This window comes from Periplaneta americana, chromosome 15 (assembly GCF_040183065.1).
Source record: "Periplaneta americana isolate PAMFEO1 chromosome 15, P.americana_PAMFEO1_priV1, whole genome shotgun sequence".
NCBI lineage: Eukaryota > Metazoa > Arthropoda > Insecta > Blattodea > Blattidae > Periplaneta > Periplaneta americana.
Window position 1 is genome coordinate 86,546,779 of NC_091131.1, and position 15,115 is coordinate 86,561,893.

General features: G+C 36.5%; 1 protein-coding gene across 2 annotated transcripts in view; it reads left to right on the forward strand.

The window, feature by feature from the left end:
• LOC138715195 (phosphatase and actin regulator 2) overlaps positions 1-15,115 on the forward strand; it is a 1,243,976-nt gene that overhangs the window by 212,071 nt on the left and 1,016,790 nt on the right. Inside the window, exon 3 of one of the 2 annotated variants that reach the window (XM_069847817.1) lies at positions 8,582-8,614. The exons of the other annotated variant lie outside the window; for it this stretch is intronic. Coding sequence (XP_069703918.1) covers positions 8,582-8,614 — 33 coding nt within the window. The remainder of the gene's footprint in view (positions 1-8,581; positions 8,615-15,115) is intronic. 2 annotated transcript variants of the gene reach the window in all.

The window sequence follows — 15,115 nt, forward strand, 5'->3', positions numbered from 1 at the left end:
TTACACTATTGCAATGTACATTTTACGACAGAAAAATAACTGATCTCTTGTAGCGTGATTTTTTTAAGTCTACTACGTACCCTCTGTCCAGAGCCTGGTTCACACGGCTAAGGAAAGAATGTTTATTTTACACCTGATTTACCCCTTCCATATATCTTTGTTCTAAATTATTTATAAAACTTGATTTATAAAGAGATAGAAAGAGCAACAAACAAACAAATCAAAGAAAAATCAGAGCGGAGTCTTGGATTCGTAACCTCTCTTTTACTACGCCGCCACGTTAACACTAGACTATGAGTTTCCAGATAAAAGTTATACTGTATGTTCTTAAGAGTCATTTGAAACATTGACAACAAATTATTGGAACTATCCCGCTGCATAAAACATTCAAGAAAGAACACGAAGTTTTTCGAAGGAGACGTACAGTAGTTTATGGTTGCCAATCATTATTTGTATCTAAGATTACACCTTTGGTCTGCACCAGTCCTCACCGTACTAACGCTAGATGATCCTACGTCATAATATGTCACCATGCTTGGCGGTTTATCGCTAACTCGGTGAAAAGGGTAACTAAAAAACTGAGCACAGATGTATAAAGTACTGTGCGCATGGTTTTACTTTCCGGCACCCAATATTTTGCACAGAATAACCTAGAACTATTAACCTGTTGTACGCAGTAATGAATTGACATCGTATTGGCTACATCAGAGTGTCACGAGCGAACGGATAATCATTTAAATGTAAAACAGTTAATTATGTCGAAATACGACCTCCATAATCACCGGCGTAGCTCGGTCGGCTAAGCGCATGCCTGCCGATCTGGAGTTGCTCTTGGGCGCGGGTTCGATGCCTGCTTGGGCTGATTACCTGGTTGGTTTTTTCGAGGTTTTCCACAACCATAAGCTGAATGTCAGGTAATCTATGGCGAAACCTCTGCTTCATCTCGCCGAATAACATCTCGCTATCAGCAATCCCATCGACGCGACGCTAAATAACCTAGTAGTTGATACAGCGTCCTTAAATAACCAAGTAAAAAAAAACATGTCTAGTAGTATCAAGTATCCATTACATAGGCTGTATACAGTATTTCCTCAGAACTCCGTGATCCCGAGCCTGTGTAATACGGTTGTCATAATTAACTCCGGAAAGTGACTATACAAGGGCAGAGCAGAGCGAAGCGCTTTACCAAGTTATACATACCAGGTAATCCTTGTTTCATGTTTGCTGGTGCATAAACTATCATGGTACAAAATTCATTTTGTGGTCGCAAATTGTTCAGTGTGCCCGGCATCCATCTATTAGCGGACATGTGCATGTAGTACAATGGGGAATACTCGACATGTTACTTGTGCTGCATCCTAGAATAACAACGAAGAATCAGTGCATTGGATTGCATTGGCAGCACCAGTGACGTTTTAGAGATTAGAATAACATTTGGACAGAGTCCATCACGTTGAATGGAACGGCTGTAGAGGCTTTATTTTTTTGTGATAGGAGAGGTTGTATGTAATTAAGCTTACATGATTGTGATATCAGCGCAAACAGCATTCAATAATTACAGTACACCTGAAAGATTGCATTGCATTGCATTACAGGTAGCTATGCCCAGGATTTTTATAATTTCTGTACATCTTTTCTTTGTAATTTTTTTATAATCTAAAAATATAGTGCTTTAGTAATTGTTTTCTCAACATTCGAGTTTTGTTAAGCTCCTTCATTCTTGCCAATTTTAGTACATACTAGTAATCTTTGCTATTTTAAGGGGAGCTATCAATGAAAATGATAAAAAAATTCGATTTTTATTTATATTTTATTCTCTTATATTTAAAGATTATATTGACAAAATTTTATTTCGAAAAACTAGTTGTCCCTGGCACACTGAGGAGATGACTACGCTCTAGAGTGCGTCGCCACTGTGATGTCTACCGCAACTATAGACGAAACGTCTGTCAGTAGACCCTGATAACTCTCATCCTATTTGGAGAATGTTTATATCATTATTTACAAAATAACCCTTTAGAGATTAATAGTTCTGTGTATATTTAATATGCTACCAAATAAAATACAATAAATCGGCATAATTAGTTTGTCAGCATTATCATATTCTTACCTGAATACTAAAACTAGATAACCTCACTTTTTACACTGAAGAGAACAAAAACGTTAGTAATAATAAAATATATTTAGTTCTTACACTGACGGTACTCAACACTGGTTAAAAGTAATTTTTCTATATTTTGTGGCAAAAGAATAGCCTACACTTTCTGTCAGTTAATATTTTTTATACGATGAAAAGCCCATGAAATTGTAGAAAGAGCTATAATTAAGTAGACGGCAAAATTGATGGCTGAGACCCCACTAAAATATTAATTTGTACGTATATAAGTAGACATAGCAACACTGGATTCGAAAAAATGAGCAAAGGTGAATTAGGATACAGTTATTTCGATTCGGCTTCTCAAATTCATTGACTGTCATTGAGTTCAATGACTGAAGGGGAATTTGGAGATTTCACTTGCCCTTAGGAATCCTGGAATGTTGATGAAATAGGTGACTTGGGTTTTTCAGGTATTTCCTGAAACATATCTCTATTGTCTCCGTATAATATCTGGAAAGCCCGGTTAAGTGAGTAGCTTAATATCAAAGGCGGACATCTGACCTTCAGATGAAATTTAGATAATGTGGATTCTTATACATTTTTTCATGCTTTTTTCAGTTATGGTGAACTATATACAAACTCTAACACTACATTTATAAAAAATAAATTGTTTTAAAATACTACAAAGAACACTGTGAAACAAGAAAGTGCCTCTAGATCAAAACTATGGAGATGACAGATGTCCGTCTTTGATATTAAACTACTCAAGTAGTAGCTTTGATAACATATAATATGAGTTTGACTATTCCCATGTTAAGAAATGGGAACATAAAATGAGAACAACCACCAGAGCTTCCACCATCGAAAAGACATTTTTTCGGTAACGACCGCTAGATGGAAGTACAGTTGATCCATGCAATTCCATAAGGGTTATATGTGACTTATTTTGCAGTCTCTAGATGGCAGCATAGTGAAATTGATAAAATTAGTTGTCTTGAAAGTCCATTAGGCTTATCAATCTGTTATATTTGATCAGGGGTGGTAGTTATAGAAATATTAACAGATGGGGAAGGGAAATCGTACAAAACATGAATATTTTATGAAATATGGAACTTTTTCCAAAATGCCGTGAAATATGGAACATCTTTGGGCGTTAGTTCCAATCTACGTATCGTGAATCATGGAAAACCTTGTTTCCATACCGCTAGGAGCAATGATTTAAAATATTATCATTATTTTTATGCGACACCAGATTGTCATGGTGTAAAATATGAAATTTTGCATGTCTCTGGTCATAATTATATTTTTGGAGAGGACGACTTAGATGGTTCAAGTTTTATTGTATATCTGCAGGGAATGTCGAAAGAAACTTGCTCTTTCTCGTTCCGGAATGCACGTTTCTTCAAATTCTTTGATAATTTTGAACTGGACATTTTTAATGTTGCGCAGTCGATCCGTCGGTAATGTTTGCTGACAGGTCTGAACATGTATCGTCTCGCGTTGCATTATGCTCTGTGCAAGACTTCCTCAAGGAGCATTTAGTCGGCACTACCAATTGTGTTGTGCCGATGTCTGGCCTAAAACAATACAATATATCAATATTGCAATGGACAAACTTATTTATGTGCCCTGAGCAGGATTCATTTCATTTTCATTTGATTTCATTTCATTTATTATATTCCATAGATCTTACATTAGCAATGAAACTTTAAGATGTGGAACAAGTCAGAATTTTACAATATTACAATTACAATTACAATTTTAACAATATTTTACAATTTTACAATTTTTTAATTTTCTACAATTTGTTTTACAATATTTTGGCGAGATATAGTGAGATGAGGTGAGGCCCGAGGATTCGCCAAAAGATTACCTGGCATTTGCCTTATGGTTGGGGAAAACCTCGGAAAAACCCAACGAGGTAATCAGACCAAAGGGGGTGAAATGAAGTGAGGCCGAGGACTCGCCATAGAGAAACAATGGCCATGTCAAAATTATCGTTTTTACTATTACTTTAACTGATTGCAAAATAAATTATCTTCTCTTTGTATGTAATATGTTGGATATGTTCTTTAGTAAAATTATATGAGCTTCATCTTTGGTTATAAGGATTTCCATTAGTGGACTAGGACTTGGATGAAAGAAACACAAAGAAAGAACAACTGTTGACCTGTCTTCAATACGTAACTAATGACTTACCTCTATAACTTATTGGGTTTATTGGGTTCTCTCGGAAACTGATGAGAGTTCAGAAGAGTCGTGCTGAAGTTTCTTCTGGTTGCCGTAGCGATACGCCATCCAGAGAGTTTATAAGAAACTCATTACGTCCGTTCTCAATAGGTCCGTCCGACCGTCTCTCACTTGTATTGGCAAGTTGGGCGCTACAACATTTCTGTAGATTAAGTTGTCCCGTACCTAGAAGTTGGTCCACGCCAATGACGCCTCCCTTCGGGCTGCCAAGTTAATCACCTAAAGCTTCGAAATTCTAGAGTGTGATAGCTTGCTTTCCGAAGGAAAGAATTTCTGTGGTCACGAAACAAGTAGGCCTCACATCTGCTAACACTGGCAGTACTATTGTATTACTTTTATACACGTAAAAGTATCTGAATGACAAGAGCGTTGACTTTCTACGGTGAAGAGCCCGGAACAGGTATTTGTGACAGATTTCCCTGAGGTAGACTAAATTTCTCTCGTGCTCCAATTTTTCGTAATAGCCCCTCCTTTTAGTCAACTCTGTAACATGCCCTGCGTTGCATACCAGGAACAGAAGATCAGTATTTCTTAGGCTGGTTTTCGAAGTATAAAATTGGATAATCATGAAAAATGTCTGATTTCGCTCAAGATTATATTCGTATACATTGAAAAACAGAATTGCTATGATAGACCAGCCATTTTCAACCAGTGGGCCGCGATAAAATGAAAATAGTAAAGGTTGTCCTAGCAAAAATTAGGTACATAGAAGTGAGAAGAATAGTAAAAAGTGAGTCCACAAGAGTAAATTTTTAGCAAACGCGGCACAAGTCAACGTTCTGTAGAGCCACTGGCGTACATAAGTGGACGGAGACGCTTGCCTTCTGATCGGGAGCTGCACTCGGGCGTGGGTTCGATTCCCGCTTGGACTGATTATCTGGTTGGGATTTTTCAAAGGTTTTGCCGAACTGTAAGGTAATATATGACGAATTCTCGGCCTCTTCTCGCCAAATACCATCTTTCTGTCACCATTTCCATCGACGTTAAATAACCCAGTAGTTGATACAACGTCTCTAAATAACCAACTAAAAAGTTGATATTAAAGGAGAAAAATTTGCTCCGGCGCCGAGAATCGAACCCGGGTCCTTGGTTCCACGTACCAAGCGCTCTAACCACTGAGCTACGCCGAACTTCAATCCACCGCACCGGATCGAATCCCCCTCCTCTAGTGTTTTGTTACCATAACAGATAAATTATGTAGGACAAAAAATTAATCTTTACGTAGATTCTTCGCCCAACTGTGCATATACTGTGGAATCCCGGCCACCAAGTCACTCAGTTCAGTGCGCTCCTTGTGTAATGGCAGGGGACTTAATATGACATGTCAACATATATGTCGAACCTGGAGTAAGGCCACAAAGGGAAAAACACTAGAGAAGGGATATTCGATCCGTTTGGATTGAAGCTCAGTGGTTAGAGCGCTTGGTACGTGAAACCAAGGACCCGGGTTCGATCCCCGGCGCCGGAGCGAATTTTTCTCGTCTAATATCAATTGTTACCATAACAGATAAATTCTGTAGGACAAAAAATAATCTTTACAACTAAAAAAGGATTCAGTAAATACATTATTAGTAGGTGTGCGTTCGGCAGAGAACAATTCAGGTTTGCCAGAACAGTAAAGTTAGAATATCGCATCAATCTTGAATTGAATTGGAGTTTAAATCACTGCGACGTTTAATTCTATTGCGCTGATCCTCAAGCTAGGAGAATTCCCAACCCATACCGGCTGACCACACTAATGTTCGCTGCGTACCCAGCTTTCGGACACGCTGGAGTTCGAGGAATGCTATGAAATGTTGTAGATGCCTAATATGGGGAAACGGAAGAAACTCCGAGACAACCTCAACTGCGACCTTTTCCGCCACAAGCTTCACTGGAGATCAACCTTAAAAATATCCTACTTTACATCTTTTACGAAAAAATCTCCCCAAGTTAGGAACCACTGGCTTAGATTATATGCCTTCTAACGTTTATTTTTTATTTTTATATTTGCATACGATGTAGCCAAAAAAGAGCTGTCCAATTAGAGCTGCCTACTGTACGGGATGTCCCGTATTTGAGGCGGAAACACTGGTCAAAAATCTGTTATTTACTGACTTCATGTCATAGACCAATTGTCGTCAGCATTCGCTATGGGTAACTGGTAAGCAGTGCATAATATGCCCCAGCAGGAAGAGGGAGAGAGCAGCTAGGGATGCACCATAGTGCAGTCTCTTATCCGCGGGTAAGAGACGCTAGCCCGAAAGTGCACTGTGCTGATGACCACTGTCATAGACGGTCAGCGTTTCATTTTTGTTTTTATTTTATGCTTTTCCTTTACTGTTTTTACGGATATCGTGTAACGGAATTATGATAAGAAACAGTCGATATTTTAGCATTAATATCTTTAGAAACGCAACAACGAAGCAAATTAATTTAAATCCCTAGCTACCTCTGTTTCAGTAAAAATAATTTTATTCCCAAGGATTAGCAGTGCATGGTTATTGGTACAGTATATTTTCTTGTAGGATTGTGTATAGTCTGTGTGAAAACGTGAATAATGTTTCAAACCAATATGAGCTGAGGACTGTTGCATTTAGAAAAATATAGCACTTATTTAACATTCGTATGACCACAACGAATTTCGTTAGAGACTCAATTGTTCCCAGTCCAGCCATTACTACCATTAGTGAAGAGCACTTCATTATTATATTAAAATTAGGATACCCATCATAAACATATTTGTTACGCGAGAGTGAATGAAATCAATGTAATGCGTGTACTTGAACCTGCGCTTCTCGGATACAATAGCAGGCATAATAACCACTAGACCACCAAAGACGACCCCAATAGAAGAAAGATAAACCTCCATTTTCGGTCCACTCCGCTTTTTTTTGTCATTTTCATTTCATTCTATTTATTGTATTTCATAGATCTTACATTAGCATCGAAGCTTTAAAGTCGGCTTCGGTAGCGTAGTCGGTATAGCGCTGGCTTTCTGTGCTCGAGGTTGCGGGTTCAATCCCGGCCCAGGTCGATGGCATTTAAGTGTGTAAAAGAACTCCTGCGGGACAAAATTCCGGCACACCGGCGACGCTGATATAACCTCTGCAATTACGAGCGTCGTTAAATAAACCATAATTTTTTTTTGAAGCTTTAAGATGTAGTACAAGTCAAGAATTATACTTTTTTTTTTTGGCAAGATGAGGTAATTTGAACTGTATGTGAGTCGCAACGAAAGATTATTTACCTGTTTATAATGTTGCTTCTGATGTCTTGCTCAGTTTGGACACTTGTACGAGTAATTGGCAAGCTTGAGGAGATCGATGCTGTGTTCCCTGTAAACAGCACTTATGATCTCGGATTAATGTTGAAAATCTTTATCGTATATTGAAACTCGTTCAAAGCATCTTGTTCAAACTTTGAGATATTTAATGGTGGGTTGTCTTGACTTGACTTTACGAGGGCTGGATCTGGAGCGGTTTCTTGCACTTATTCTTGCTTTGGCCCATTGCGTGCCCTATTAGGTGCGATAATTTTCGAACTCCGATAGGTGGCATTTGTGAATCGATGACAGGTGGATCGTTCTGACTAAGCCCTCATAGAGCTAAGTCCCATCCTCAGATGAGAAAACTGATAATCTCCAAGACCCGGAGTCCCAAGCCCTTTCTGTAGCCCAGGGCTGGCAATTGGCTTCCCATATGAACGTTTTACCCGTACGGGCAAATGAAAACAGGTTTGTTCCCTCGCGGGAAGGACTGCTACCCCTCTGTACGGTAGCGGTGAGGTAGAATGTAGCAGTTCGTTTCGTACAGATCAGGGGTGAAGTATGTATGTATATACTACGTATCTCCATAGATGTCGCAAAGTAGAACCATAGAATTGAGTTTAACAATGACTGGAAATTGTTATTTTATCTTTTAAAGAATCAAAGTAGGGAATGGGCAGTGTCTTATTTGTAAGAACATGTTAGGTGCAGAAAATATAATTTAAAACGGCATTATGATGTGTTTCATACTGAAAAATTTAAAGATATCGTTAGTGACGAAAGGATGAATTTACTCACTGCACTTAGTGAGGAAGTAAGGCTAAGTGGTATTATTTCAGTTTGTGTGTAATGGGTTTAACAATCTAAAGTTTGATCGTGAGGAATAATATATAAAACTAATTATTCGAAGAACCTAGTATCTACTATGGCTGCTTTGCATCACTTGGTAATATATCTGCTTATACTTGGCTTGTTTCTTGTTTCAGGTACGTATCGTGTGGAAAATGAAGCAGTTCACGGTGAGTGGTTTTGTGTGTGTTTCTGGTCTTGGATAAAAGCTTCAGATTTGATGATGCTGATGATGATGATGATAAGAATCTATACTAATAATAAATCTGTAGCCGAAATTTTTCTGGTAATTTTCGATTTTCCAAAAATAATTGGTCCTAACATATATAATTAACCATCCTGAAACCGAAAATCGCTTTTTTTGAAATTTTTGTTTGTGTATCTGTCCGTCTGTCTCTCTGTCTGTATGTTTGTTACCTTTTCACGCAATAATGGATGAACGGATTTCGATCAAAATTGGAATATAAATTATGTTCGTTGTAACTTAGATTTTAGGCTATATGGCATTCAAAATACATTATTTAAAAGGGGGGTTATAAGGGGGCCTGAATTAAATAAATCCAAATATCTCGCGTATTATTGATTTTTGTGAAAAATGTTACATAACAAAAGTTTCTTTAAAAATAATTTGCGATAAGTTTTATTCCTTGAAACACTTTGATAGGACTGATATTTAATTAGATAAATGAGTTTTAAAATTAAAATAACTGCCATCTAAGGCCGTATAATGAAATAAAAAACAAATGACTTCGTCTATAAGGGGCCTTGGACAGCAACAATCGAAAGCTATGAAAGATAGCCTACAAAGAATGTTTCTGTGTTTGTATGAAGTAATATCGGAAGCTAAATTAACCTATTTGTATAATTAATTATTATTTCACCATTGGAAAGTGTAGTTTCTCTAGATGGACTTAATGCTATAATGTTATTAGAGTAACTTCTGATATAATATAATATAATTATAATATAATATATTATATTATACTAGCCGTATCCGTGCGCTCCGCTGCACCCGTTAGAAATAAATATAAAGTAATTACATAATTAAAATAGGACATTTGATCCAGGGAACATTCGTGTTTGATATAAGGATAAATCGTTTATTATGTTACTTAACTTAAATTGTATTTGCATAATTAAAATGCGATCATTTTGATCCAGAGACCACTCATTTGGTCATAAAAATGATTTTAGGAAATACAGGAAACGAATGTACAGAATAGCCTATCAAGTTTTCTGTGCATAAGAAGCTATTTTAATCTTACCTGTCCTCGATTCACTCACAAGTTACTGTAATAACATTATAGCATTATGTCCATCTAGAGAAACTACACTTTCCAATGGTGAATTAATAATTAATTATACAAATCGGTTAATTTAGCTTCCGATATTACTTCATACAAATACAGAAACATTATCTGTAGGCTATCTTTCATAGCTTTCGATTGTTGCTGTCCAAGGCCCCTTATAGACGAAGTCATTTGTTTTTTAATTCATTACACGGCCTTAGATGGCAGTTATTTTAATTTTAAAACTCATTTATCTCATTAAATATCAGTCCTATCAAAATTTTTCAGGGAATAAAACTTATCGGAAATTATGTTTAAAGAAACGTTTGTTATGTAATATTTTTCACAAAAATCAATAATAAGCGAGATATTTCGATTTATTTAATTCAGGCCCCCTTATAACCCCCCTTTTAAATAATGTATTTTGAATGGCATATAGCCTAAAATCTAAGTTACAACGAACTTAATTTATATTCCAATTTTCATCGAAATCCGTTCAGCCATTATCGCGTGAAAAGGTAACAAACATACAGACAGACAGACAGACATACAAACAAAAATTTCAAAAAAGCAATTTTCGGTTTCAGGGTGATTAATTATATATGTTAGGACCAATTATTTTTGGAAAATCGAAAATTACCAGAAAAATTTCGGCTACAGATTTATTATTAGTATAGATTATATTATATATGTAATGTAATATTATATAATATAACTTAAGTTATTTGAAGGGTTCAGAACCATAGTGGGCCAAACGCCATTTACTGAATACGTAGAAAACAAGGGTTAAAATTAAGTTATTACCATAATTCAATGGAAAACTATAACAAGTAAAATAAAGTATATACATTAAATCTAAATGATGTCAATGTTCATTAAACTATGGTTGCATGTAATAAAAATTAGAAACATGTTAAAGGAATTGTCATTGCACCAATGAGTGGTCTCTAGACCAAAATGATCGCATTTTAATTATTTGGATGCAATTTAAATTAAGTAACATATTAAACGATTTATCCTTCTATCAAACACGAATGTTCCCTGGATCAAATGTCCTATTTTAATTATGTAATTACATTATATTTATTTCTAACGGGTGCAGCGGAGCGCACGGGTACGGCTAGTAATAATAATAATAATAATAATAATAATAATAATGTTTTGAGAGGTTAGGTCCGGTGATATGGGTGGCCACAGGTGCTTTGGAATTATGCTAATACCAAAGAAGCTGGTCATTAGATTCATGGATTCGTTGGATGTATAACTTGTAGCTCCATCTTGTTGGAAGTAATCCTCCGTCAAATGTCTTCAACTTTTCCCACGAATTCCATGAATATGCGACCGCAAACCTCAGTGTTCACTGTACCATCGAAGAATAGAGACCAATGACACTGCGCACCAGACCCCCATCCTTTTCAGAATGTAATGGTGTTTGATGGATAACATGGGGATTTTCATCAGTTCCGTTTCTGCTGTTTTGAGAATTGACGTAACCTGTCTGGTGAAACCATGCCTCATCCGAAAATCACGTTATAGAGAGAATCGCTGCACTTCACGAAAGAAGAGCCTGAAACAATCAGCAATATCACACTTTTTTTCTTATCTGTTTCCTTGAGTTCTACCACTGTTTGTCCTCTGTTCAGCTATGCCCGCTTTCTTTGCTACCCACTGACTCGTGCCATGTAAGTAGCCTATCTCCTAGCTTAATCGGCGTAATAATTTCTGTGCTGAGTGGATTAAACGTTATCTACACGATTTTGAGACATTGCGGGCAATGTTTAGCACTGTCGCGGAGAGATCCGGTTGTTTCCTGCTTTCTTACTAACGACATAATTGCTTGACTGCGTAGGACATCACTCACACCAAACTCTCTTCGAAATGTCCTTTGCGTTTTAACCAAGGAATCAGTAATCCAGTAAGTTTAAACCAATACTACTGCGTATTTGTTAACGTAAAATTACATATAGGCCTACTTTTCAACTATAAACGAGAATGGACACTAGACAGTCATGTTCTTTCAGCCAGAACCACCTACACTGGTTCTCCCAGAGCCACTACGATAATAAAATGCAATTTCAAATTTACAATGAATTCTCAAGGAAATTATAAATGATTAAAATGGTAAAGGTAAAGGTTTATACGGATTGTAGTATAATAATAATAATAATAATAATAATAATAATAATAATAATAATAATAATAATAATAATAATAATAATAATCATTATTATTATTATTATTATTATTATTAAATTTTATAGTGTTGCATATAGCCCAGAACATCAATGTTTAATACGTTTTTCAAAACATTCGTATATTAATATTTGTTTAAGGAAATCGAATATAAATGTTGAATTAATGCAGTTAAAAGGGAAATGAATGAATGAATGAATATTATCACCCAACATATTCGGTCCTGGTGGTCCCTCACATTCCTGTATTCAGGGCAGCAGCTCTGTCCGTACGCTATTAGAACGTTATTATAGGCCTAGGTAGCCTACATTAAGACGTTTAGTGACCGTCGCACGCTCTTGATTATGTCTTTACGTATCCATTCATTTCACTTGTTTCTACCTAAACTTTATACCACTCACTGTCTTACTACTCCTGTCTTATTTTAATTCTCACATACTCCTAATAATTACTATTAACATTTAATTCAATATCTACTTCACTTCACCATTCCTTTTCATTTCACTTTCTAATTATGTCTTGTATTACTCATTGATATAAATTAATTAATTTGGTTATAATTTCCACTTCGTGAAGAATCGGTAGAACTGAGAAAAATTCTCTCCGACACCGGGATTCGAACCTGGGTTTCCAGCTTTACGTGCTGGCGCTTTATCCACTAAGCAACACCGGATTCAAGCTCCGATGTCGATTGAATCCCTCTCATTTTAAAGTTCTACCTATTGTGTTGCCCCTTTGTTAACCTACCCTCGTGTGCCGTGTCACAGTAGACACAATGTGCAACCACAAGTACTAGTACAGAGGTGCACTCATTACGGAACATGGCGCCGTCTTGAATCACAAAGTGATTATTTACACTTTATCGTATTACTGTGATGTACCGAAGTACATACAAAGTTTCAGTGCGGTAATTCTGCGTTTCCATATGGTGAAGAATCGATAGAACGGAGAAAAATTCTCTCCGGCACCGGGATTCGAACCCGGGTTTCCAGCTTTACAGATTGAATCCGGTGTGGCTTAGTGGATAAAGCGCCAGCACGTAAAGCTGGAAACCCGGGTTCGAGTCCAGGTGCCGGAGAGAATTTTTCTCCGTTCTATCGATTCTTCACCATATGGAAACGCAGAATTACTGCACGGAAACTCCATATGTATTTTGGTACATCATAGTAATAAAATAAAATAATATAATTTCCACTTTCACTGTCTCCTATTTTCTTCCCTTCTTAATTTATTACTTCTTAATCCCTACTGACATACTATTTAATTCCTTAGCTTACGCATTAATCCTTACCTTATTATATATGACACGATAATCTGTTACTATTACTTACTCACTCCTCTCCATCTTCTCAGTGTATACATACTCTAGATTCCTCAGCTATTTTTCCCCTCACTAATACACCATTTCCTTAGATTATATACTGGCTAAAAGGGAAATAAGAACTGGAAATCGAAAATCTTGGAGAAAATTAATTTAGTTTAGAATCTAATTTACACATTATTTGTCCATCAGCCAGAGTTTGAATTCGGTTTTCCATACTCAGCTGGTAAGCTTTAAAAAGCGCTCCGCCAATATAATATAATAAATTTAGTTGTTTCGATTTGATAGAAAATTTTTGATATAGTACATAAAGCATAGGTACTTGCTTCTGGGTGCAAATATTCGCTCCCTCTTGACAAAATATTGCATGACATTAACGGACATAACTGTATGTCATTTATTATGAAAACATGTAGTCGGAGAAATTATGGCGCGTGAACACGCATATAATCACTACCAGCCCAATGGAATTTAAGCTGATACATCGACAGCCAAGTTTGATCTCTACAAATTGTTTGCTCGATATATTTACATTGTTGCGTGTTCGGTTATGCAACATTAACTGTTCGACGTCAGTCTGTAAATTTTCCTCCTCGGCTATGATCGATAAAATGTGTGTGCTCCATGGAGTAACGGCACCAGAAACGTTTCTCTGCTATCTATACAATATTGTCAGCCATCCGTGATGTATTGCACTATAGTTTCAGCTCTATGATCCTGGGTTCGACTTTTATCACGAGAATGAGTGTTATGCATTGTAAATTCGGTGTCATTTGCCGTCTTAAAGCGTAAGTTCGACGCATTGCAAGATTCCAGGTCACGAGAGTAGGCGTACTGCCACGTATCTATCTGTAAATTGTCTGAAAGGGAAAATTAGGTTAAATCCAGCGAAGAACGAATATGGTTAAAGAAATATGTTTCGTGAATAGGGTTGCCAACCCTCCCGTATTTCCCGGGATCTCCCTAATTTTTAACGGTCTCCCGACTCCCATATTTGTCTTCTCTTCTAGCGTTTTTTCCTTATTTTTACATAATGTAAAAATCTATTTGAAACATTTAATTTTTCCGTTATGGAGAACTATATTATGAATTCTGTTGTTTCAGAGGTGCACTCAAATGTGCAATCTCTGTAGAAGGTAATACTTGCCAGAAATAGTTTCAGGGCTCACTAGTTCAAAATCAAACATTTCTAGAGTTACAAATTTAGACAAAAACTGGTGAGTTGTGTTGTAAGCATACCAGGCAGCAATTCATGAGATGAAGAGAGTATTTTCTCTTATGAACAGTAAGTAAGCAGGTGTTCGAAACTGGAGTACGACACATCTAATCAAATCAGAACTTCAACTGCTTCTGTAGGGAATTTTTACAATTTGTTTCAAACTACTATTACGCGAGGCAAAATATCTCAAAATACTCTTAATTTAAGCCTGACTACCTAAGTGTAGAATAAAATTGTATTTAGTTCCGCTAATTGAATTGAATTATTTTTCAATTTTCTATGTGAAATAATGTAGATAACTTAGTCTCCCGTATTTTCTTCACAACCAGTTGGCTACCCTATTCGTGAATATGACGTATACCTTCGAAGTAGACTATACGCATTGCCGCTTTTTCTAACAACTTTCTCTAAAATAGGCTATTTATAAAGCTGTTACACAGATTAGTTTATGCTTATGTATGAGTCGGAGTTATGGCAGTTATAAACCAATAAAACAAACAAAACTGAATCTGGAGAAATGGATGTTTTAAAGGTACCAGAAAAAACATCTGGAAATTTTAAACGTTATTGAACATGGGTGTCCAACGTCTATAGAACCAGGAGATATTGCACGTCAAGCATGCTTTGCTAAGGTAAATAACTTTCCATA